Consider the following 26370-nt stretch of genomic DNA (forward strand, 5'->3'; position numbering starts at 1 on the left):
TGAGGATACCCCTGGAAGAGAACTAGGATTTACAGGTAAGTAACTTATCCTTCTCTTCCAGGGGATCCTCATCAATAGTCATAAACATTGAATAGATTAGCAAGCCCATCCCTAAACCCAGCGGACTGTCCGATAGAAGTGCAGGAATAGACATGTCTTACGCAAATAAATTCCTTAGAGAGGCCTGCCCCACTTGGGCATCCGCTCTTGCATCTGAGTCTAAACAATAATGTCTTGTAAAAGTATGGACAGACTTCCATGTAGCAGCCTTACAAATCTCAGATATAGGAACATTGTTAAGGAGAGCAGCTGTAGCCGCTTTTCCCCTTGTGGAATGCGCTCTAGGCCGCGCTAGCAATTGTCTATTAGCTAGCTGGTAAGTATTAACAATACAAGAGACTATCCATCTTGATATTGTTCGCTTAGATGCTGCTTCTCCTGTCCTTAAATGACCATAGTTCACAAACAAGCGGTTAGAGTTTCTAATCGATTTTGTCTTGTCCAGATAAAATTTCAGCACTCTTTTCAAGTCTAATGAGTGCAATGCTTTCTCAGCCGGAGTTTCCGGATTGGGAAAGAACGTCGGTAAAGTTATGGTCTGATTAATATGGAATTCTGACACCACCTTCGGAAGGAAAGATGGGTGAGTTCGCAGAACTACTCTATTGTCATGAAAAACCGTGTACGGTTCTTTTGCAGACAAGGCCTGGATCTCACTGACCCTCCTCGCTGAAGTAATGGCCACCAGAAAAGCCGTTTTCCACGTAAGGTGTTGTAAGGAGGCCTTATGGATAGGCTCGAAAGGAGGGCCCATAAGTTTTGCTAGGACTATGTTCAGTTCCCACGGAGGAGAAGGCCTCCGAATTGGCGGAAAAACTTTCTTCAAACCTTCTAAGAAATCCTTGACTACAGGTTTCGTAAAGAAGGATTCCTGAGAAGGTGACTTGCGATAGGCAGTAATAGCAGACAAATGTACCTTAATAGATGATACCTGCAGACCGGATTTCGCTAGGTGAAGCAAATAGGACAGTATGACGTCCTCCTGCGCCCGTATGGGATTATGGCCTTGCTGACAGCACCATATGTAGAATCTCTTCCACTTAAAAGCGTAGGAACGCCGCGTGGAAGGCCGTTTGGACTCTTTCAAGATGTTCATGCACTCCTGCGAGAGTCCTAGGTGCCCATACTGCAGGAATTCAGGAGCCATGCTGTTAAGCTCAGAGAGGGTAGGTTGGGATGCAGAATCCTGCCCTCCATTCTGCTCAGAAGATCCGGTCTGCACGGCAGCCTCCTGTGAGGTTTTTCCGACAGGTTGAGGAGATCCGTGTACCAGAATTGTCGAGGCCATTGTGGCGCTATAAGAATCATTCTGGTCCTGGATCCGTAAAGTTTGCTGATCACTGCCGGAATGAGGGGAGTCGGAGGAAAAGCGTAAAGAAATGTCCCTGACCAGTCGATCAACAGGGCATTCCCTCGAGATCCTGGACGGTAGAACCTGGATGCGAAGTCTGGGCATTTCCTGTTTACATCGTCTGCGAAGAGGTCCAGTTGAGGCCGACCCCATTGCGCGAAGATGTATTCTGCGACTTCGTCGTGCAGGACCCAATCGTGAACGTCCTCCAGGTGTCTGCTTAGAAAGTCTGCTTCTACGTTCTGCTGACCTGGCAGGTGAACTGCTGTGATTGACATTCCTCTGGCCAGGAGCCAATGCCATATCGCTTGGGACTCTCGTGAAAGGGGTAGGGATCTCGTTCCCCCTTGTTTGTTCAAGTAATACATCGTGGTTGTATTGTCCGTCTGTATCAATAGAGTTTTCCCCTGAATTAGCGGTGTGAAAGACTTGAGAGCCAGATGGACCGCTCTGAGTTCTAGCAGATTGATGTGGTACTGCTTCTCCTTGTCTGACCACAGACCCTGCGCTTGAAAAGGACCCAGATGAGCCCCCCATCCCTGAAGAGACGCATCCGTTACCAGAGTGTCGGATGGAAGTACCTGGTGAAACGGAGCGCCCACTGACAGGTGAGGTCTGTGCATCCACCATCTCAATGACATTGTGTCTTCCCAGCGACCTGTTCTTTGGCTCCAATTGGCCTCCAATGCCTCTTGGAGGGGTCTCATGTGGAGTCTGGCATTTGGGACAATAAAGATGCACGATGCCATGGAGCCCAGTAGTGATGTCATCTGACGTGCCGTAGGTGCGCTGGCTCTCAACAGGTCCTGGCACTTCTTGTTTATTGAGGACAGTCGTTCCACCGAAGGATACACTTTTTGTAGTTCTGTGTTTATGATAGCTCCTAGGTAGTGAAGACTCTGCGTTGGAGTCAAGGTTGACTTCTGGTAATTGACCTGAAGACCTAGAGCTTCGCAAACTCCTAGTACAATGTCCCGATGGCTTCTCGCCTGCTCCGGAGAAGAAGCCTTTAGTAGCCAGTCGTCTAGGTATGGATATATGTATATCCTTTGTCTTCGTAGATGCGCCGCCACCACTGCCATACATTTCGAGAAAACTCTTGGAGCAGATTTCAGGCCAAAGGGTAGAACCCTGAACTGGTAATGCTGTAACGCTACTCGAAAGCGCAGGAATTTTCGATGCTTTGGAGCTATTGGGATGTGGAAATACGCATCCTGCAGGTCGATGGAGCACATCCAGTCTCCCTGATGCAGTTGAGGGAAAATTTGGTGAAGCGCTAGCATTCTGAACTTCTGCTTTCTTATGTGTTTGTTCAGCAGTCTTAGATCCAGGATTGGCCTGAAAACGCCCTCTTGACCCTTCTTTGCTACTAGAAAGTAACGGGAGTAGACCCCCTTTCCTCTGTGGGCAGGTGGAACCCTTTCTATGGCATTCTTTCTTAGGAGGGCGAGAGCCTCCTTGCGTAGCAAGGTGAGATGAGCCGGATTGTGTTTGGTTGGTGGCAAGTGTGGTGGAGGCTGCTTGAAAAGGAGAGAATAGCCATGTTCGACAATATTGAGCACCCATTTGTCTCTTGTGATAGAGTGCCACTCGTGAAGATGAGCAATAATACTTCCCCCCCACCGGAGTGGTGTACAGTGTCGAGGGAAGCGAGACTTCATTGCTTAGTGGGTGCTTTTGGAGTGGACTGTTGAGGTCTGCTTGACCCTCGCTCCCTTGTGCTTCTTCGCTGAAACAGAGGGCGTCCCTGTCGTTGCTGAGACCTTTGCGACCAATGAGGGGTTTGAACCCTCTGTTGGAAAGGGCGTCTATCGTACGGTCTGTACCTCCGCCTGAAATCTTTCCTTCTTTCGAGGCATACCGCCTTCATGGTATCCACCTCGGTCTTCATGCGGGCCATCTCTTCGTCTGCATGGGCACCGAATAGAGAATTCCCGGCAAATGGGAGATTCAGGATACGTTGTTGTGCCTCCTGTTTCAAGCCAGTGAGCCTCAGCCAGGAAGATCTCCTCGCATAGATACCATGTGCGTACCCATGAGCCGCCAAATCCGCCCCATCCGCTGCCGCGCTGATAACTTGGTTAGATACCAGGCATCCTTCCTGTAGAATCTCTTGGAAATCTTGCCTGTCTTCTCTGGGCAGTTTTTCTGTAAATCTACGGAGGGAATCCCACAGAGAACGATCGTACCTGCCCAGGAGCGCAGACGCACTAGAGACCTTCATTGCTGAAGCCGCTGTCCCGCACATCTTTCTTCCCAGAGAGTCTAAATGTCTGCTCTATTTATCCGGGGGTACCGTGGATGAAGATGCCACCGAGTGGGTCTTTCGGGCGGCAGCTATGATCACTGAGTCTGGTGGCGGATCCTTCCTAAGGAATAAAGGGTCTTGCTCTGGAGCCTTGTACTTTTTAAGAATCCGAGCCGGGGCAGACTTAAGCGAGGCTGGGGCCAGAAAAGTGTCCATGGTCGGCTGCAACAAACCAGGCACTAGAGGCAGCAACTTTTTCGACGCTGATCTCTGTTGTAGCGTCTCAAAGATGATTGATGAGGAGGTAGACGGTTCTGGAACCTCTATATTGAGTTTCTGCGCTCCTCTTAGCAACACCTTGTTGAAAGTGGTTATGTCATCCACTGGTGAGACTCTAGCAGGTGGTGAATCTGTAAGAGTAGGTGAGTAACACCCGACAGAAGAACCTGATGAAGACCAAGAGGGTGATCTTCTTGAGCGCGACCTGGATCTCCGTTGAGAGCGAGATCTGCTGCGGGACGCTGTAGCCGAGCGCCTAGACCTCGCGGTCGGCTGTCGAGGAGCTGAACGAGCCCGTTCTGCCCCGGCTGTCGGCGATGGCGTTCTTGGCGGGGAGGCAGTGGGTGAATACATTCGCGAATATTGCGAATCTGGGGAGGCCGCTGATGGGCGAGACATGCCCAGGAGATGGTCTTGACCGAGAAGAGTCGCTCGGTATGGAGACCACTGGAGACGGAGCCTTGTCTGGCGAGGGGCGATGTTCTGCTCCCTGTTGGACAGGTAAAACCTGCGTCGACGTCGATGGCTGTTTCGACGTCGAAGGACGCCCAGTCGGTCGGTCCTGCCTCGACGTTGATTGCCTCGACGTTGATTGCCTTGACGTCGAACGGCGTTCCTTGGACCTCGACCTGCTCGCCGTCGTGTGCCTCGACGTGGAGCGATGAGAGGTTGACGGCGGATGTTTCTCGTGCCGTCGTGGAGATCTCGACGCCGTGTGTCCTGACGTCGGGGGGTGCACAGCCTTTGGCGGTGACCGGGCATGCCGGCGATGGCTCGACGTCGATCGGCGGGCTGCCGTCGACGGAGACCTGCCCCTGCTCTGATGTTCCCTCGACGCCGTTCCCTTCGACGTCGGGTACGTCGCCGTCGACGGCGATCTATGCCGGTGGGACGGTGATAGCGACGACGTCGACGGTGAACAAACAGGTATTTTCCTACCTGTCGACGTCGACCGGGCCATTCTCTCCTGAGAATGGCCTTCTGGATGCCTGGGGAGTGAGGAGGACGATGTTCTTTTCCTCTCCTGAAGCCCATGAAGTCGGATCTTCTCTCTGTCTTTCAGAGTCCTCCTAGACATGTTCTTACAGAACTTACAAGTGTCAGGGCAGTGACTCTGAGGCAGGCACACTATGCACAGAGAGTGGGGATCTGACTGGGCCTTCTTCTTCCCACAAGCAGGGCATTTGACAAAAAGAGAAGGCATTTTTCTGTCAGAAAAAACCTTCCTAGCTCAGACAAAGATGTTACTTGTCGAGTGAAAAGTGAAAAAACGCTTTTTTAAAGAATTTTTCTGAGGAAAACTCAGAAAAACTGAGAGCTCAATGCTCCAGGATCCTCTCAGAAGAAGCCGGAAAAAAGAACTGACCTAACTGTGAACCAACTGTCACCTTTCCTTCACCCCTGAGGCATGGTGGGATACTGGAGGTGCTCAGGGTCTTAAAGGCACAGTGCCAAAGTTTTTATGGTTCTCCTGTGTTAACCTACATGCAGCCTATTGGCTAAGAATGCTTCATTGTTTTTCAATGCAGTTTTCTCTATTTTTTCACTAGAGTTTGCTACTGCTTACTTCCCCAAGCCTAGTTTTAGGAGCTTGGGTACTTTTTTAGGCTCTATTGTAGTATTTAATAAAAAAAAAAAAAAAAAAAAAAACTTCATAGAAATAAAGCATTTTAGCCTGTTTTTAACATGATAGCCTGCATGACTGTTTGTTACACATGTATAATGTGTATATATTTTATATATGCTCCGGGGTCCCCGCACAAGGGCAGGAATATTCAATGTTTATGACTTTGATGAGGATACCCCTGGAAGAGAACCCTCAGATTACTTTTTAGGCACCATTCTAGGGGGGTCGTCAGTTTCTCAGCATGTCTCTTCACAGGTGTCTTGGTGACAGACATAGAAGATGAGGCACTGTCATCACCAGAGACAAGATTGCCTCTAGATTTCAACTTTTGCAGCCAAAGGCGAAGACAACCCTCTCTGTCCTTTAGCGTTTCAATTGAAATGTCCTACATACCTTACAGTCACTGGTTTTATGGTTAGGACAGAGACAGTATATGCAGTCCTTATGCTGATCATCCACGTGTAGCCTCTTCTTCATGCAGGTAGCACAGGATCTAAAAAGCCCCTTTATAGGTGTCTCTGACATGGTTGTCAGTTTGAAGCACCCAAATGCTGAGAATTTCTGAAGAAAAAAACAATCCAAACACCTCAGAAAAAGTATATCTGAGAGAAAACTGAGCAGAACTAGCAACGACGTGTGGTGGAAAATTTGAGGAAAGGCAGCTCCTCACAGAAGGGTTCTAGAGGGTGGTGTAACCTGATTGGTTGTTTCTAAGGTTTGGTTCTTTTTACAAAATGACTGTGTTATGTTTCTAAGATAAAAGCCTAATGCAGGTTTTGTTTATATGCAATTGGGCATAGCTTCTGTATTACACTGGGGACTCCCATCTCGACGGCGGGGAAGGATTCAAGCATGTGAATCTATGAAAGTTCCAATACTGGAGTAGGGGTACTTTATTATAGTAATTCAACACTAGATTACTTATAGGCAATCCCTCCACTGGAGGTAAGTATACACACACACACACACACAAAAAATAGTAATCAGAAATTAACATAGAATCAACAAGCATTGGCAAGAATTAGTAAAAATATTGAAGGCCCTAACCATGTACTAAGAAAGTGGAGTGAGAAGCGAAGTACCCCGCCCAAGGATATGGAGTTGTTAGAGGGGAGCTGGAAGAACTAAGAACCCCAAGAGGTGAGTACTTGAGTGATTCCCAGTATTGGCACAGCAAGAGTGTAATCTGACCACAACATCATCTGATTATGGTCGACTTCAAGCATGTCTAGGTCAACAAGCCTCATGCAAGATCTCATCCTGGTTCTTACAATGAAGTAGTTTGGCGACCATCTGCAGTGCACGAAGCCTGGGGGAATGCCACAGTGCCGGGAACCTATAAGCGCTTTCAAAAGAAAAGAAGCAGGTCAGTTTATGGGGTGGCATGAATATCTTGAACCTGTTTCCAGGTAGGAAACTTGGGTCTGGGTCTTCCTTGCCTTCTTCCAGGCCCATGATTCTGATGTAGCTCCGGGTGCGCTCCAGGCATCCGCAGCCCTGCCTTCAAGGAAACACAAATAGTCCGTAAGGTATTTCGGTATTTCAGTAGGTTGCGGTTGGGGATCTTTAAGCATGCGCTGTGACTGGGAGACTTTGTCAGTCAACTTTCTTAGGTCGCCTCTGAGAAAGTTAAGTTCAATGGCCATAGCGTAAATTTTGTTTTTTTAAGTGAAGTGCTTGAGTTTTTGATACAGGCAAGGATGGTGTCTAACTTGTCTGATGCATCTTATGTAGTGGGGGAGCTTGTGTCTTAAGGTAGGTGTCCGAGTAACATCTCTATAAACTTTCTACAATGAGGAAGTGTGGGGCAGCAGCTATGCTGCCCACTTGAGGTGAGTTTGTTGGTAAGGTGGTTAAGTTCAAAATGTGCGCTCGGGCCCTACATTATGTCTTATTACCTCTGCCTATATGTTGCAATTAGTATTGCTATGGTGTAGGAGGTGTGCCTTCCTCTGAGGGTATTAGAATCTTGCGGGTCCCCGAATACTGGTTCTTCACATTTCTCCTCTGTCAGACCAGATTCCCTGCGCACACTCACATGCGGTTTCACAGCTCCCGATCAATGTTGCGGACTTTGGTAGAGGTGCCCAACAGCAATGCAAAGAGGGGTGAGCTAGGGCACACAACTTCCAGATCCTGTGTACCACAGCCCTGCCATAGATATTTATTCCACGAGGCCCCCCAGTCGTGCCCATCCATAAGCAGTGGTGGGAGCATATAGGGGCTGATTTGTAGGGCTAGAGGTCCAACCTCTGGTGCATGGCCGGAAGGTTGGTGTCAACAGGCCCAGCCCTCCTCAAACCCTGGTGCGTGGTCCAGTGGGGACACCATACCTGTGAGCCCTTCAAGAAACCTTGTTTCCCGCCAAGATGAAAGAACCCGATGGTCGTCAGCAGTTCAAGGAGGGCAGGGAAAGTGTACATTTCCACCCCACCTAGATGATGCAGCACAGCAGACTGATCTCGACAGGTGGTCCTCCGTCAGCCAGTCTGCTTGAGGTGGAAGATTCAGTGGGGAAAAATGGAACGACGAAGCCAGATGTACAATTTGGAGGACTCACTTGTTGAAAGAAAAGGCTTGCTGCCCTTGGAGGAAATACTGGATTCGGCCTCCAACAGGGTGGCGTTTTGCCTGCATGAACACACTAAAGTGGTTTTGCAAGTGTGTATGCTGGAGGGACGGGGGACAGAGGTGTGCGTTGTCCCCGATAGCCTGGACATAGTCTTTGTGAGCCGCAATCTAAGGCACGAAAAGGCTAGAATGCCTGCTTAGCTGATGGAAGAGTCTGGCGTTGATGAGATCGTAAACCACTACCATATCTTCAGGGGTGACAAAATTGCTAGGGAGAATAGTTTGACGGTGGAAGAGCCAAAGAACGTGCTGTGACTCTGCTCTGTTTGACATGCTCTAGGGCGGAATATGCCTTTTCCTCAAAAAGGCAAGATATCAAATGACAGATCTTTTAAATATGATTGGATATCCCCAGAGAAGCCCATAGACCTCATCGTGGGCAGAAGTGACAAACTGGGGCCCACTGCATGACCTAAGCGGTCAGTCATGTCCAGGCCGTAAGGGGTTATGCATTTCACTGCATTTCAGTCATCCTGGATAGCCCGAAAGTCTCATCTACTGGAAAAACTTGTGCCATTGTGTCTCAAATGGCATGGGAATAGCGGGCAAGAAGACAGCTGGCATTCACTGGCCGCAAAGCAAGGCTCGCAAATGAGAAAATCTGCTTTTCAAATGTCTATTCTTTTCATCCATCATTACCACCACCATACATAAATCAGTCTTGACCCTGCCCCAATGGGAAGAGTAATGATGGACTGGGATGTGGCCCAACCAATAACCGGATGCTGAGCATTCCACCCACCACTGTTTTGCATACCTTTAGCAATACTGTAGTGTAAGTAGGGAAAAGAAAGTAGCTCCCAAAGTTAGTGGCCATTTTGGGACACTGTTCACTACTGCTCCTTTTCTGTAAATCTTTTACCATTAAATATGTTTAAAAAGGGAACCACTTTCACTGTGCAGAGATATTGTGCTATTTTCATAATGTTCAAAGCATCACTGACAAGTGCTCAGCCTTTAGTATGCTTAAAACACTCAATTCTTGTATGCGCAGTGGCAATGGCTCCTTAGGCTTTGCTGCACTCTGTGTAAGGTGGAGGAATATCCTACACAATCTAGATCGTTCTCTGCGTGTGCATGATGAAGATGCATGTCTTCACTCTGTACTTGCATATAACAGGTTTTAGTCTTTAATAAAAATGTGATCTTCTGTGGAAAGCATTCTTAAATTCTCAACTAACTTTCTCTGCACAATTCAAATAAAATATTCACAGATAACGTTGCCTATTTTATATATTCACACAGAACATACGTTGTTCAAAATAGAGAAAACATTATTGCCACTATAAAAACAAAAGTGCATCATACAGGCCTATCTCCTGCTACTGACCCACTACACAAAGAGAGAGTCACAGCTCGGCCACAAAGCAGGGCACCAGCTATGGAAGTCACCCGGCATGCACTCTAAGATGCACTCTAAGATTTACTCCCAACGCTGATCAATTAGTCACTTAAACGTACACTGCAATCACAAGCTTTGCTGAATGTCAGGGTGAAACAAAATGCATGACAAATCTTCTTGCACAGGAGATGTGTGGTGAAATGACATGCACTTTTGCCAGTGTTGATACTGACTCTTTTTCTCTCCCCATGCTTTCACCAACCTGTTCATACCGGGAAGGTTACCCCAGAAATAGCGGGCTCTGTGCGCTGCCGACACCTCTTTGGCATCAATCATCACCGGATTGGACTGAAAAATAAAAAAATAATCTGGCTAAGCTCACCATCGTTAGGCGACAAAAGACGTTTATAATAAAGGTGTCATTTGCAACTCTTTCTGCAGTTTTACAAATGTGTTATTACAAACATGCAACAAAATGCTACATTGACAAACTTTATTTGCAAGGAATATATTACTTACCATGCAAGCATCTGTTCGTGGTATGTAGTGCTGTAGATTCACATGCTTTGCATACTCCTGCCATCTAATGTTGGGTCTGTATGTGTGCACGTTGTTCTTCTTCAAAGTCGTCTTTTGAGTTACGAGGCAAAGTGACTCCTCCTCTTGCTGATAATACGCATGGGCATCAACCCCACTGTTAGATTGTTTTTTCCTTAGGCAGGTGAGAATGGAGTGTGAGTAAGCATTAGTAAAGAGATGTCCATGCATATGAAATTGTAAAAAAGAACTGCAACGGCCACAGGTGTCTGCGGAGGTGGGTGGGTGCATATGAAACCACAGCACTACATGCCACGAAAAGATACGTACAGAGTAAGTAACATTCTGTTTGAGGCATGTGTGGCTGTAGATACTCATGCTGTGCACAGACTGTAAAGCAGTGCCCTACAAAACGCGGTGGCTAACCTGTGGGTTTTGCAGTTGAAGTGTATGCAGCACTGCATATCCTACATTAGCTTGTTGGTGTGCTAAAACATCCACACAATAGTGTTTAGTGAAAGTGTGTGGTGTACACCATGTAGATGCCTTGCAAATGTCAGCTATTGGGATATTGCCCTGAAAGGCATAGAAGCCCCTATTTTACGAGGAGTGTGCACCTTATGGGGTGTACATAGTAAAATCCTTTTAGCTTTGGCGTAACATGTCTGTATGCATGTAATTATCCATCTAGAAATACCTGATTTAGATACTGGATTTCCTTTGTGGGGGGTTGAAAAAGCAACAAAGAGCAGTTTGGTTTTACGGAAATCTTTGGTTCTGTCAATGTAATACATTAGAGATCTTTTCACATCTTGTGTATGAAGAGCCCTTTCCACCACTGAATGTGGTTGAGGAAAGAAAACAGCTAACAGACTGAGGCAGAAAGAGGAGACCACCTTTGGAAGGAATACTGGGTTGGTGCGAGAGAGCATCCTATCCTCTGTGTTGCTGAAAAAAAGATTCTTCCAAGGTCAATACCTGGAACTCATTGACATGTCTAAGTGTAATAATGGCCACAAAGAAAGCGACCTTCCAAGATAGAAACTGGAAGGGTCACTTATGTAATGGTTCAAGTGGTGTACCAAGAAGTCTGGTCAGAACAATATTGACATTCAATATGGATGCAGGTGAAATACTGGGTGGAATTACTCGTTGAGGGCCTTCCATAAATGCCTTAATAACTGGTACCTTGAACAAAGATAATTATTGACTGTTTTGTAGATAGGCAGCCACTGCAAATAAATGTAAGCTTATTGAAGTGTAGGGAAGGCCAGAGAGTTGTAAATGGAGAAGATAATAAAAATGTTTTGCACAGTTGCATCAAATGGATCCATGTGTTTACTGCAGCAATAGAAGACAACATGTTTTCACTTAGCTGCGTCTAACATGCTCTAATTGTAGGTCTATAACCTTCTTTGAGAATGATCATACATTCAGGTGGGAGATTAAACAAACCAAATTCTATAACCTCAGAAGCCAAGTCACAAGGTGGAGTTCCTTTGGATTGGGATGCTGTATTTTGGCCATGGGTCTGAGTAAGGTGAAGGAGGAATGCTTTCAATGCTAGGTGAACAGCTTGAAGCTCGAGGTAGCTGATGTGGAGACAATGAACTGTGGGATCCTGTAGATGTATACCCCACCCTGTGAGGGATGCGTCCGCTGTGACAGCCACCCCTTTTCTAGATTCTGTGTGTTCTACCACTGCAGAGAGTGATGAGTGTGGCTGTCTACCAACACTAGATATTTTAACTGACCCAGTGACTGAAACCACTGATGTGCTAGACATTCCTGCAGCGGGCGCATGTGTAATCATGCATGTGGCACTAGGACGATGCAAGATGCCATCATAATCATGCCTAACAGATGCATGACTGTTCTGACTATGATGCGTTGACTGGATAGTAATTGTGGCAGCAGTGTTTGGAAGTTTTGAATCCTGACTACATTGTGATTGGCCAATCCCAAGTGTGTGTTGAGAATAGCCCCCAGATACGGCTGAACATGTGAAGGTTAAAGGTGTCAAATTTGTATATTGATGGTAAATCCTCATTGATGGAGCAGATCTAAAGTGATCTGAATGTGTTGTTGACACAAAGGAAGCGTACCGGCTATGATAAGCCAGTCATCCAGATATGGGAGGAGACAAGTGTACTTTCTGCGCAGATGTGCTGCTCCCAGTGCTCAGCACTTGGTGAACACGCAGGGTGCAGTAGTGACTCCGAATGGGGCAGTGTTTGCCAGCTATGATGAACCTGAGGTATTTGTGGTGTGCTGGGTGGACTGGGACATGAAAGTAAGCCTCCTTTAAGTCTAGTGTTGACATAAAGTCGCCTGGTTGAAGAAGTGGGATCACATCTTGGAGGGTGACTATGTGGAAATGCTCTGACAGGATGTAGTGATTTAAGGGACTGAGATCTAAAATGGGAGGTAGTGATCTGTCCTTTTTGGGGATGAGAAAGTACAGGGAGTATACTCCTGACCCTTGATGTTGAAGAGGGACGGGCTCTATAGCTCCTTTTAGCAAAAGAGCTTGCACTTCCAGTAAGGAAATGCCTTCCTTGGCATGGTTGCCCCCTGACATTTTGCCTAGTGTTGATGGCGGTTATGATTGAAAGTGCGCTGGGACCCTGCTAACCAGGCCCCAGCACCAGTGTTCTTTCCCTAAACTGTACCTTTGTTCCCACAATTGGTACAGCCCCGGCACACAGATAACTCCCTTGTGAATGGTACCCCTGGTACCAATGACCCTGGTGCCAGGGAAGGTTTCTAAGGGCTGCAGCATGTCTTATGCCACTCTGGGGACTCCTCACTCAGCACATGCACACTGCCTCACAGCTTGTGAGTGCTGCTGGGGAGAAAATGACTAAGTCGACATGGCACTCCCCTCAGGGTGCCATGCCCACCTCTCACTGCCTGTAGCATAAGAAAGACACCCCTCTAACAGGCCTTACAGCCCTAAGGCAGGGTGCACTATGCCCCAGGTGAGGGCATAAGTGCATGAGCACTATGCCCCTACAATGTCTAAGCAAAACCGTAGACATTGTTTTGTGGAGGGTAGCCATAAAGAGTATATGGTCTGGGAGTTTGTCAAATACGAACTCCACAGTTTCATAATGGCTACACCGAAATCTGGGAAGTTTGGTATCAAACTTCTCAGCACAATAAATGCACACTGATGCCAGTGTGGGATTTATTGGAAAGTACACCCAGAGGCGATCTTAGAGTTGCCCCCTGAATACCAGTCCGACTCCTAGTGCTAGGCTGACCAGTTTCAGCCAGCTTCCCACAAACAGACGAGTTTCTGGCCACATGGGTTGAGTGTCTTTGTCACTTGTGGCCAGGAACAAAGCCTGTACTGGGTGGAGGTGCTTCTCACCTCCCTCCCCCTGCAGGAACTGTAACACCTGGCGGTCAGCCTCAAAGGCTCATGCCTTTTGCTACAGCACCCCAGGGCATCCCAGCTAGTGGAGATGCCCGCCCCTCCGGCCACTGCCCCCACTTTTGGCGTCAAGGCTGGAGGAGATAATGAGGAAAACAAGGAGGAGCCACCTAACAGTCAGGAGAGCCCCTAAGGTGCCCTGAGCTGAGGTGACCCCTGCCTTTCGAAATCCTCCATCTTGAGTTTGGAGGATTCTCCAGTTAAGTGAATGTGATACCACAAGACCCTGAATACAGAGCTCGTTCAATGGGGAAACCCTGTACATTTTTTTTTACTTGCCCTTGGTGTTATAACCTTTGCTCTCCCTCGTGTCAGAGGTTTATTTCTAAAAGATGGATTTAAGAACTGTTTGGAGCATGAAAAGGTGCTCATTAGTCCACTTGGTATGTGACAGTCTCCACTATCAAGGCTACTTATGTATATGTGCTGCCGCCCAGTGAATAATGGTAAGATATGCTAAGGTATCAAGATGAGGGGAAGCCTAATAAGGGCAAGTTTCCAAGGAGTCATTGTCTGAATTATCTTGCTCCACTCCCTGTGTTAGGGCTAGCTCCCCCTGTAAGTACTAATCAAATTATGTTTTGCAGGCTGAGTGAGTTTGTGGAGGTGGCAAACAATTTTGCATTTCTTACTTGAAAATTCAGTCCCGTGCTTAACAAGGGGGAGGGCGATATTTGCCAGACATCACTTCGTGGACTTTTCTTGACTTTTTAACCTTCAGGGTTCTTTTCAGGGATTTCAGGGAAAAAGCCCTCCTGGAGTCCCTCCTGGTCAAGGCTAAAGATGGTACTGTGTTTTGCTTTCAAAATAGTGACAGGAGTTTCCTCCCAACCGTCTTTTAGTTTCAGAACCATTTTGTGTTCAAGAGCTTCTGTTCTGATTTAGGACAGTCAGGATTTGTATTAAACTCCATTTGTGGAGTTGACTAGCAGCTTGATGGTGACCCTCTAAGTGAAATCCTAGGTTGTGGACAGATGTGTCTAATCTATGGACTGTTTGGCTTACTTGGAGCCCACTGATAGTCCCAGAGCCAGCTTCTGACAGGTGTCCTCCAACACCCTCCATTTTCATGCCAGTAGCCTCCAATACCAAGGTGAAACAAAATTTCGTGCAGAGTTTATGACTTTGCCACCAAGTGTGTAACATGCAGTCTTCCTCTTCCCCCATCTTAGCAGCAAAATCAGCAACTACCTTCCAAACAAACCACTTTAGACCCAGGGCCTTTCTCCTACGTCATTGCCCAATACCGGGTCACATTTCAACATTTCCAAATTTTAGTTTAAATGTTAGGATAGAAAAAAGACCCAGAGTCACATACAGTAAAGCTAAATCTCTATGAGATATGTTGGTAAAAACAGATATAAGTAAGAAAGCTGATAACATCAATCGTAAGGGTTAATCCCTTAAGGTTTTTTTTTTTTTTTAAATCTGTGGCAGATGTAAAGCCTGTACACACTCATCTAGCTGCAAAGTAATTACACTGCCAGATCAGAGCACAAGAGTTATTACCAGATTCACCAACTGTAATACCTTGTGTGTTGTGTTAACAGATCTGGTCTGTTTGGCAGTTTGATATGAGGTACTACTGAAAGGTCTAGTAGTGTTGTATACCAAGGTTGCCTTGCCCATGTTGGTGCTATTAGTATGAGTTTGAGTTTGTTTTGACTCAACTTGTTTACTAGATATGGAAGAAGTGGGAGAGGGGGAAAAGCGTACGCAAATATCCCTGACCAGTTCATCCATAGTGCATTGCCCTGAGACTGATGTTGTGGGTACCTGGATGCGAAGTTTTGGCATTTTGAGTTTTCTTTTGTTGCAAATAGATCTATTTGTGGCGTTCCCCACATTCTGAAGTAAGTGTTCAGTATTTGGGGGTGAATTTCCCATTCGTGGATCTGTTGGTGATCCCGAGAGAGTTTGTCTGCTAACTGATTCTGAATCCCTGGAATAAATTGTGCTATTAGGCGAATGTGGTTGTGAATCGCCCAATGCCATATTTTTTGTGTTAGGAGACACAACTGTGTTGAGTGTGTTCCTCCCTGTTTGTTTAGGTAATACATTGTTGTCATGTTGTCTGTTTTGACAAGAGTGTATTTGTGGGTTATTATGGGTTGAAATGCTTTTAGAGCTAGAAATACCGCTAACAGTTCTAAGTGGTTTATATGAAACTGTTTTTGGTGAATGTCCCATTGTCCTTGGATGCTGTGCTGATTGAGGTGTGCTCCCCACCCTGTCATGGATGCATCTGTTATTACGCATTGTGGCACTGGGTCTTGAAAAGGCCGCCCTTGGTTTAAATTTATACTGTTCCATCATTGAAGCGAGATGTATGTTTGGCAGTCTATCAACACCAGATCTAGAAGTTGACCCTGTGCCTGTGACCACTGTGATGCTAGGCACTGTTGTAAGGGCCGCATGTGCAACCTTGCATTTGGGACAATGGCTATGCATGAGGACATCATGCCTAGGAGTTTCATTACTAATTTGACCTGTATCTTTTGGTTTGGATACATGGCTTGTATGACATTTTGGAATGTTTGGACTCTTTGTGGACTTGGAGAGGCAATTCCTTTTACTGTGTTGATTGTTGCTCCTAGGTATTGCTGTGTTTGACACGGCAGAAGGTGTGACTTTGAGTAATTGATTGAGAAACCTAGTTTGTGTAGGGTTTGTATGACGTAATTTGTGTGTTGTGAACACTGTTTTTGCGTGTTGGTTTTGATTAACCAATCATCTAGGTACGGGAACACATGTATTTGCTGCCTTCTGATATGTGCAGCTACTACTGCTAGACATTTTGTAAAAACTCTTGGCGCAGTTGTTATTCCGAATGGCAACACTTTGAATTGGTAATGTATCCCTTGGAATACAAACCTTAGGTACTTCTTGTGTGAAGGATGTATTGGTATATGGAAATATGCATCCTTTAGATCCAGTGTTGTCATGTAGTCTTGTTGTTTGAGCAGTGGGATTACTTCTTGTAATGTAACCATGTGAAAATGGTCTGATTTGATGTATGTATTTACTATTCTGAGATCTAGTATGGGTCTTAGAGTTTTGTCTTTTTTGGGTATCAGAAAGTACAGTGAGTAAACTCCTGTGTTTAGTTCTTGTTTTGGTACTAACTCTATTGCTTCTTTTTGGAGCAATGCTTGAACTTCTAGTCCTAGAAGATTTATATGTTGTTTTGACATATTGTGTGTTTTCGGTGGAATGTTTGGAGGGAATTTGATAAATTCTATGCAATAACCATGCTGGATAATTGCTAAGACCCAAGTGTCTGTTGTTATTTCCTCCCAATGTTTGTAAAACTTGGTTAGTCTCCCCCCCACAGGTGTTATGTGTTGGGGATTTGTGACCTTGAAGTCACTGTTTGTTTGGAGGAGTTTTGGGATTTTGGAACTTTCCTCTGTTCCTTTGAAATTGTCCCCCTCTATATTGTCCCCGAAAACCTCCCCGCTGATACTGGCTCTGGTAAGTGGGCTTTGTTTGTGAGGCTGTGGCTTCTGTGGTTTGCCCTCGAAACCCCCCTCGAAATTGTGTTTTTCGAAATGTGCCTCTGCTCTGTGGGGAGTAGAGTGCGCCCATGGCTTTGGCCGTGTCAGTGTCTTTTTTAAGTTTTTCGATCGCAGTGTCCACCTCCGGTCCAAACAACTGCTGTCCGTTGAATGGCATATTCAGCACAGCTTGCTGTATCTCTGGTTTAAATCCTGATGTATGCAGCCATGCATGTCTCCTTATTGTTACAGCTGTGTTGACAGTTCTAGCAGCTGTGTCTGCAGCATCCATTGCTGACCGTATCTGATTATTTGAGATACCCTGTCCTTCTTCTACTACTTGCTGCGCTCTCTTTTGGAACTCCTTGGGTAAATGTTCAATAAGGTGTTGCATCTCATCCCAATGGGCCCTATCATATCTGGCTAGCAAAGCTTGCGAATTTGCAATACGCCACTGGTTTGCTGCCTGTGCCGCCACCCTTTTGCCTGCAGCATCAAATTTTCTACTTTCTTTATCTGGAGGTGGGGCATCTCCTGAAGTATGAGAGTTGGCTCTTTTGTGCGCTGCTCCCACTACAACAGAGTCTGGTGTTAGCTGTTGTGTAATGTACACTGGGTCTGTTGGTGGTGGTTTATATTTTTTATCTACTCTTGGAGTAATGGCTCTCCCTTTAACAGGCTCCTCAAACACTTGTTTGGAGTGTTTTAGCATTCCGGGTAGCATAGGAAGACTCTAATATTGGCTGTGTGTGGACGACAGTGTATTAAAAAGAAAGTCGTCTTCAATGGGCTCTGAATGAAGGCTGACATTATGAAATGCAGCTGCTCTTGACACCACTTGTGCGTAGCCTGTACTATCCTCTGGTGGCGATGGTTTAGCTGGATAGCATTCTGGACTATTGTCTGACACTGGTGCGTCATAAAGGTCCCATGCGTCAGGGTCATCTTGACTCATTCCTGTATGAGTTGGGGATTGCATCATTGGTGGAGTGGCTACCGGTGATGGTTGCGGAGAGTGATGTGGGGATGGTGGTGGTGTTACTTGTTTAGCAACCTTTGCGTGTGGCTGTTTGTCTTTGTCTTGGAAGGCAAGCTTGCGTTTCATTTTGACTGGAGGAAGAGTGCTGATCTTCCCTGTATCTTTTTTAATAAAGAGCCGTCTTTGTGTGTGATCTGGCTCTATTGCCTGTAATTCCTGCCCAAATCTATGTGTCTTCATTTGTGTGGACAGTCCTTGTTCCTCAGTGTAGGAACTTGTTTTCGGTTCCGAGGCCGGATATTTCGGTACCGAAACCTTTTCGGCTGCTTTTTTCGGCTCCGACGAAACCTTTTTTACTTTCGGCGTCGTGCTCTCTCGGTGCCGGTGTCTCGGTGCCGAATCTTTTCTGAGCCACTATCTCGGGCCCGAGATTGCTGTGTGCCGGTATCTCGACCGGAGTCGGATGACTTCAACACCAGCTCGCCATTTTTTGGTGCTGATGAACGGTCACCTACTTTTCGGGTTAAGCCATGGCCTGTTGGCGGTGGCGTCCCCTGGGCTTTAGCGCTTTTCTCGTGAGTTTTTGTTTTCGACGTCTTACTCACGGTTTTCGGCGTTTCTTCGGGATCGATCTCCTCAGAGTCTGACTCCTGGGTGGAGAATGTTTCTTCCTCCTCCTCGAAACGCCCTTGTCCTGTCGGCGCCGACGCCATTTGCAGTCTTCTTGCTCTTCGGTCCCTGAGTGTCTTCCTGGACCGAAACGCTCGACAGGCCTCACAAGTATCCTCCTTGTGTTCTGGTGACAAACACAAGTTACAGACCAGATGTTGATCTGTATATGGATACTTGTTATGGCATTTTGGACAGAAGCGGAATGGGGTCCGTTCCATCAGCCTTGAAGAGACACGTGGCCGGGCCGACCAGGCCCCGACGGGGATGGAAGAAAACCCCGAAGGGCCACCGGAGCTCTTCTTAATTCGGTGTCGATCTGTTGTAACTAACCCGATACCGAACGCAAACAATACCGACGATTTTTCCGAGATTCTAACTAACTTTCCGACCCGAAACATGGAGCGAAAAGGAACACGTCCGAACCCGATGGCGGAAAAAAAACAATCTAAGATGGAGTCGACGCCCATGCGCAATGGAGTCGAAATGGGAGGAGTCCCTCGGTCTCGTGACTCGAAAAGACTTCTTCGAAGAAAAACAACTTGTAACACTCCGAGCCCAACACCAGATGGCAGGATGTGCACAGCATGTGTATCTGCAGCTACACATGCCATCGAACATATAGATATAGAAGTACCCTTGAGGATGGTGGGTAACTTTTTTGTTGTTGTAAATATACCATTATGAAAAAACAGATATTAGGACGTAAACAGTGCTATAATATACCTTAATGAAGACATATTAGCATCGCCTAGGGTTACAGAGGTTCGCCTTATTAAAACAGATGACGTAAAACTGCCTGTCCTACGGCTGCATTGCTTTTCTGTGCCAATTCCAGAGAGCAGTGCTGCATGAACATGTGAGAGGTCTTCCACATCACAGCACAACATATCTTCTCCAGCGGCCAAGGTAGACACTGCCCTTGATGAGTGTGCCTTCACCTTTGTTGATAGTGGTTTGCCAGCTTTGGTATGGCAAACCTATATGGTGGCAGAAATCCATCTTGCGATGGTAGCTTTAGTGACTGCTGTACCTTTATGAGTGAGTCTGTAAGAGACTAACAGCTGATCAGATTTTCAGAATTGCTTGATACAATGAAGATAGAATTTAAGACAAAGCTTAGTGTCCAAGGTGTAGAAAAGCCATTCAGCTGGAGATTTTGGATTTGGGAAGGAAGTGCGAAGTATGATAGGTTCACTGAGGTGAAACTGCGATGGAACCTTCAAGATGAACCTTGGGTTTGTTCTGAGAAGTACACTGCCATCAGTGAAATGCAAGAATGGTTCCTGAATTGTAAAGGCTTGGATCTCACTCACTCTTCTAGTAGTTCTGAGAGCCAACAATATAGCGACCTTTCAAGTGAGGAATTTCAGATCTGCATTGTTAATGGGCTTGAATGGAGGCTTCATTATCTGCGAGAGAACCATGTTGAGATGCCATTCTTGGGGAGGAGCCCGTACTGGAGGGAAAACTCTGAACAATCCCTTCATGACTTGTTTAACTATACTAGTTCAACAGAAAGAGCGAGAATGAGTGGAGCGTCTGTGTCTTGAAATTGTGGATAGGTAAACTTTAATAGACGCATATACCAATTCTGATCTGGCTAGTGAAAGGAGGTATGGTAAAATCTACTCAGGTGACGCTTCCAAAGGAAGTTGGTTAGATTGCTGACACCAGGATCTTCCACATTTCAACCTGTATGTCTTGTTTGTTGATTCAGCTCTTGCTTTAGCCAGAATGTCTCTACAGTCTTGAGAGAGAATTGCATCTCAGAATTCCGTGAATTCAGGAGCTATGCATGTAATTGGATAGAGGCTATTTCCGGGTGAAAGATCTGACCGTTGCTCCTCATCAAGGTTTTGGATCTTGTGTAGGAGGATAGGACTGGATTCAGAGAGCAGCATGAGCTCCATAAACTAATGCTGCCTAGGCCATTTGGGAGCTATCAGAATATGACAACAATGCTCCCGGTTCATCTTGTTGAGGATTATCGGTACAAGAGAGAGGGGGCGTAAGCATAAATCCCCAAACAGCTAACTGAAAGGGCATTCCCCAACGACTCTGGGAGCAGGTGTCGACTGGCATGGAACGGCCATTTGGTGTTCTTGTCTGTCACAAAGAGGTCCAGTGCGTGAGAATATCCTGTCCAATATCACTTGATCCAGTTCTAACTCGTGGCAACTGCCTGTGGATCTGCTGAGAGTGTTTGCTAAGGTATTGTTCACTCCTGACATGTGCTCTGCTTTTAGAGATGTTTTGTGAACTGTGAACCAATTTGAAAGGTCTTGAGAGAGCGACAGATACCTAGTTCCCCCATTCTTGTTGATGTAATATATGCTGGTTGTATTGTCTGTACGAGCCAGCACAGAGGCTCCTGCTATCCCTGGTAGGAAGGCTTGTAGAGTGAGAGATATTGCTTTCAGTTCCAGGTGATCGATGTGCATTTGATTTTTGAAGTGTAGACCATGTCCCCTATATTTGTCAGTCCGGCAAATGGCCACCCTAGCCCTCCAAGAAGGCATTCTCGTGATGACAAAGTCTGGTACGGAATTTAGGAAGGTGAGGCCTTGAGAGAGATGATTTTTGTGAGACCACCACACTAGTGCCTCCTTCATCCTTGGGGTAATGGTGATCAAGTCTTTGAAGGAGCCTTGTGATTAGAACCATTGTATCTGGAATTCCTCCTGTAATGGCCTCATTTTCAGTTCTGCTAGTGGGACTCAGGTTTATTGCATAAGAAACCATGCCTAGGAGTGACTTGAACAGTCGTACTGGAATGGACTTTCTTTTGGAGACCTGTAGAGCCAGGCTTGACAACCTTTATTGCATGTCCCGAGACAGGCCTTGTGTGTGTTTGTATTAAGGTTAGCACCCAAAAACACTATCGTTTGACTTTGAATGGTGGAGTATTTTGAGTAGTTTACAGTGAGGTCTAGCCTGTGAAACAGTGATAGGCAGTTTTTGGTAGCTTGTGGCCTTGGTGAGGCTTTTATCAGCCAGTCGTATAGGTAGGGGAATACCTGATGACCTTGCTTGCGGAGTGTGGCTGTGACCGGGGCAAGGCGTTTTGTGAAAGTTCGAGGAGAGGTCTGGAGGCCAAAGGGAAGGACCTTGAATTGGTAAAGGGTATCTGCTACCGTGAAACGTAGATACTTGCAATGCTTGGGATGTATGGGAATGTGGAAGTACGCATCTTGTAAATATAGGGATGCCATTTAATTTCCGCTGTTTACCAGGTGGAAGATGCTAGAAAGAGTAATCATACAGAAAGATTGCTTGAGCAGAAATGTATTCAGTTTCCTGAAGTCTAGGATGGGCCTCCATTCCCCTGTCTTCTTTCTTACAAGGAAAAAACAGGAGTAGAATCCCATGCCTTTTTGATGAGAAGGAACCTTTTTTTTTTATCGCACCCTTGGCCATCATTATTAGGGCTTCTTTCCTCAGTAAGTAAAAACAAGGTGAGTGTGCTCCTTTTGGAGGATTGTTTGCTGGTTTCTGCACAAACTCAAGGGTATGTCCATAGTTTACTAAGTCCAAAACCCATTCGTCTGATGTCACCTCCTTCCACTGACAGAGGTAGTTGGAGATATTCGTGCCCGCATGGGTGGAAGAAGCAGATGTAGCCATTACCTGGTCAAGGTAATTGTTTAGGGGCTGTATCGTGACCCTGAGGGAGTTACTTGCAGCACACACACCTTGCTTTTTGTAGGTTGCTGAGGGCGGCTGGCAGTAGGCCTGATGGTAGGAGGTATACATAGATACTGAGGTTGGTAATGCTGAGGCCGTTGATAGCCCTCTCTGTAGGTAGAGAAAACTCTCCCTCTGCCCCCCCCGAATGGGCAACTTCTTAAACTGGAAAGTGGCAAGAAACCTTGCGGTGTCAGTGTCCATCTTTATAGTCAACAAGGTGTCATCAAAATGTTTCCTGGCGTGTCAAGGCTGCTGCTCCGGCCAGTCGATGGAAACCTTTGGAGGTGATGTCGAGGGCACAGTCTATAATTTCTGAGGAAGTACATTTGCCTACCTGTAAAATCTTTTTTGCTTCCGGCCTTTCTGGTTCAGGGATCAAATCGAGCAGACCGCTGATATATGACTTCATTTGGCAGTCATAGTTCCCAGAAATGCTAGTGAGTTGGCTGCCGGAAACACTGATAGCAGACATAAGAGAGAATCTTCTCCCTATGTTGTCCAAGCGTCTGACTTCCTTGTCTGGTGGTGTGGAGATGGGAGTGGAAGGATTTTTTGAGTGGCTTTGCGATCATGTGAGATGACGGTCAGGTTTGGGATGACTGGTGAAGCAAGCAGGTGAATCATCTGTAGCTTTGTATATTTGTCCAGGCAAGGTCGAACTGGTGGTGGCATAGCCAGATTCTTCATGATCTTTATTTCCTCATCTCAGCTATAGTCTATAATAATGGGGATGGCTCTCACGAAGTTTCTAGCTTGCTCTTTAAAATCATGAAGAAAGCAGCTGGACTGCTTAACAGAAGTAGGAAGTAGTGTTCATAATGGTGATGGGCACAGTGTGATTAGAAGCATTGTTGTTAGCCCTCCTCATCATCTTCGCACAGTGTGATTGGAAGCATTGTTGTTAGTCCTCATCATCTTCCTCCTGGTATTTCACCTGGAACTTTGACGGACTGTGCGCGTCCCCAATAGGCCCATCAGCATCTGACTCTTCCCAGTCCAATAAGTGACAGGGTAGCAATGCTAAAACCTTGCTTCGAGAGATTACTTCAGTCCTTAAAGTAGTATTGGAGGGTTTGTAATTTTAATGCTCGTCGACGGTCTTGTCAACAATGTGAATGTAAATTGAGGCATCTAAGGTAAGAATTCTCTTGGCAATGTCGCGGTTGGAGATGTTGCTATCGTCGTTTTTTTAAAAATCGACAGTGTCTTAGTTGACGGTATCTTCGTCGACGTTGGTGAAGTTGAGGTCAAATCTATCTTCGACGGTGACTTATTGGAGGAGATCACCTTGGTCGATGGAATGGGAGCATTAATAGCTGCTGTAGACGAGGTTCTCAATGACAATGGCTTTGTAGATGAGACGGTGGTGACGGTCAGCCTGATCGATACGAACGTCAACGATGATGTCATCTATGGAGTTCTGAGGGTATTTTTTGTTCTTTTTTGTTGACGGTTCTAAGGAGGGAAAACGCTGTTGCACCCCCTTTTTACAGATGAGTAGAGGGTTAGGAGGAGGCCACCCCTGTGGAGACGAGTTTGAGTTTCTCTGTTGTCAGAAGGTCTTTATGATGTACCTTCAAGGCCTTTCTACTCTCCTCAGAAGCCCCACTGTCGGAGGATCTTGACCTTTTGTGGGTCTTGCAGATGTATCACTGTGCTCCTCCGAAGAACTTGATTTTTGGGATTTAGACTTCTGTGGCCACAGAAGTAACCTCCCTTCTATGTCTTAAAGGTTTTTGAAGAAAATGGGTGACAAATCTTGCATTCCTTTACCTGATGTTTAGGGTAGAGGCAATAGAGAGACTCTAGCCCTCATTATGAGTTTGGGAGGCCGTCCGCCAAACTCGTTCGCAGCGAAGACCGCCACGCCGGCCCAACGGGTAACAGTGTCTTAACACTGATTCTGGCTCATAATTGAGGGCGGTGCATCGGGTGCGACAGCACCCATCGTGCTTTTCACTGTCCATAATTCGGGCAGTGAAAAGCTCGATGGGGCTGACAATGGGGGCCCGTACACTGCTCATGCCAAGTCCATGAGCAGTGCAGGGGCCCACAGCATCCCTTTTACATCAGCCTTTGCATGGCGGGCTATCGCAATGCAATGGCTGGCGGAAAGGGGACTCGTAATCCCCAGGGCACAGCCAAGGTCAAAATAGGGCGGTCACACCACTCCTTTCGGCAGCGGTCCAAGCGCCACTGGGAGTCTGCCAGTCCATGGACCGACAGACGCGTAATGAGGCCCTCTGTTTGTGGGTCATCCACATGTAGCATTTTCTTAACACAGGACTTGGGGGATCTGAAGGGCTTATATTAGAAGACTCAGACATTATAGATGAAGAAAAGTTGAGATATATAGGGAAACTGAGCAGAGCTCAGGAAGCATCTCTTCACATGACGTGTGGTAGAAAATCTGAGGGATTCAGCTGCTGTTGGGGGTATTCTAAAGGGTGCTGTTGCCTGATTGGTTACAGTTCAAGTTTGGTCCTTTTTTTTTTTTTTTTTTTTTAAAGGACACAAACAGGCTATTAAACTGACTTTGTATTGCCATTATAGCCTATGATACTATTACATACTGCTTTACTATGGGACAGTGGGAATCCCAGCTTCCACAATGAGGAATGATTCAAACATGTGAATCTATGAAAGATACAATAACGGAGATATGTCAGTAGTCTGCCAATTTGTTTTCATTATTGTAGGGAGAATACATTATTTGTTCAAAGACCCCAAAGGGGTGCAACTGAAATGGATCTATTTAACAATGTCAAAATGGAAATAGCTTAACAAATGTTTCAAATGTTTTCCCAAACAAAATGGCATATTGTGCTTGCATTCATCTGAAAATGTTTGTGAATTAGATTTACGGTACTAAAAGAAACCCTGATCATCCTAAGAATTTGATCACTAACTAAACATCAAATACATGAGAATATAGCTATTTAGGTGATTTCTAAGGTTCTTTGAGACCATTTACCTAAAGAACTAGTACTGTGTAGGATAGTTGTACTTAACATCCATGAACACTGTTGTGTAGCACAAACTGGTAACTCAAGTCAATTAAATGTACCCTTAGCCGACTGTAGCATTTTTAAAGACATCATCCAGTGAACCACAGTTTGCCCTTATTATCACTGTAGTGAAATGTGCTGATGTATACATCAGTGCTAACTGATATGCCACCTCCTTCTTACCTCAAGGAACCGTGATATGTCCCTCTTGTCACTGACCCCCATTGCCACAACATTCTCAAAGAGCCAGAAGAATGGTCGGTCGTCACTTTCTTTGGGTCGAGCTTCATGAAGGAGTCGGTAGAACTCAAAGAATAGGCGACCGGTTCCCTCTAGGGTGGAAAAAAGAACCATCACGATTCACAGCTCATGCAGACCTACAGTCAGGCAGCAGTTCATACATCATCAATAAGTAGATTAGGACTTAAGCGGTGAATGAAAAAACAACCACTAAAAGAAAATGGCAGACTGAGAAAGAGCTTCAGATGATATTTTGAAAGGATATGTTACTTATAGTTTTTGATAGAAAAAAATACAAATAAAATAGCAGTTACTTGAGAGTACTTCACTCAACTATCCCTAGTGGTAAACTATATTTTAAGCTGAAGGAAGTGTACATTGTACAAACAAATGTCCTATGTAACAATACTTACATGCAACTACAGTTTGTGTTAGTTCCGGTAGATAGCCTGAGAATACCCAGTAAAAAGTGTTAAAAGGGAAATGCACAAGAATCACTTTTTAAAATTATACCTTGTGCAGAGAGTTAACCTCACTGTGCATCCCAAACGCTAGCCAATGACATGGGGAGGCTTGCAACTCTACTCCAGTCAGAGGCCTCCACAGCTCAGATTTGTTTAGCTAGTCACGGCAGCAGGGAAGAGCATCACAAAGAGGAGAAGGTAAGTTTGCATGTGAATCTTTGAAAGATATCAAAGCTGGAGAACTGATTTTACAGGTAAGTAACTTTATTCTCTAATTTTTCTCTTTCTCATTTCCTAGACGCCATGCTT

At 45.9% G+C, this 26370-nt stretch overlaps 1 protein-coding gene across 6 annotated transcripts in view; it reads right to left on the reverse strand.

Annotated features, from left to right (window-relative positions):
- The window catches only part of DNMT3A (DNA methyltransferase 3 alpha), a 1562966-nt gene that overhangs the window by 103507 nt on the left and 1433089 nt on the right, over window positions 1-26370 (reverse strand). For all 6 annotated transcript variants that reach the window (XM_069233637.1, XM_069233638.1, XM_069233642.1 and 3 more), the window contains 2 exons: window positions 25541-25689; window positions 9801-9886 (listed from right to left, as the gene is read on the reverse strand). In XM_069233637.1, coding sequence (XP_069089738.1) covers window positions 9801-9886; window positions 25541-25689 — 235 coding nt within the window. The remainder of the gene's footprint in view (window positions 1-9800; window positions 9887-25540; window positions 25690-26370) is intronic.

The sequence above is a fragment of the Pleurodeles waltl genome, chromosome 5 (genome assembly GCF_031143425.1).
Source record: "Pleurodeles waltl isolate 20211129_DDA chromosome 5, aPleWal1.hap1.20221129, whole genome shotgun sequence".
In the NCBI taxonomy this organism is placed as follows: domain Eukaryota; kingdom Metazoa; phylum Chordata; class Amphibia; order Caudata; family Salamandridae; genus Pleurodeles; species Pleurodeles waltl.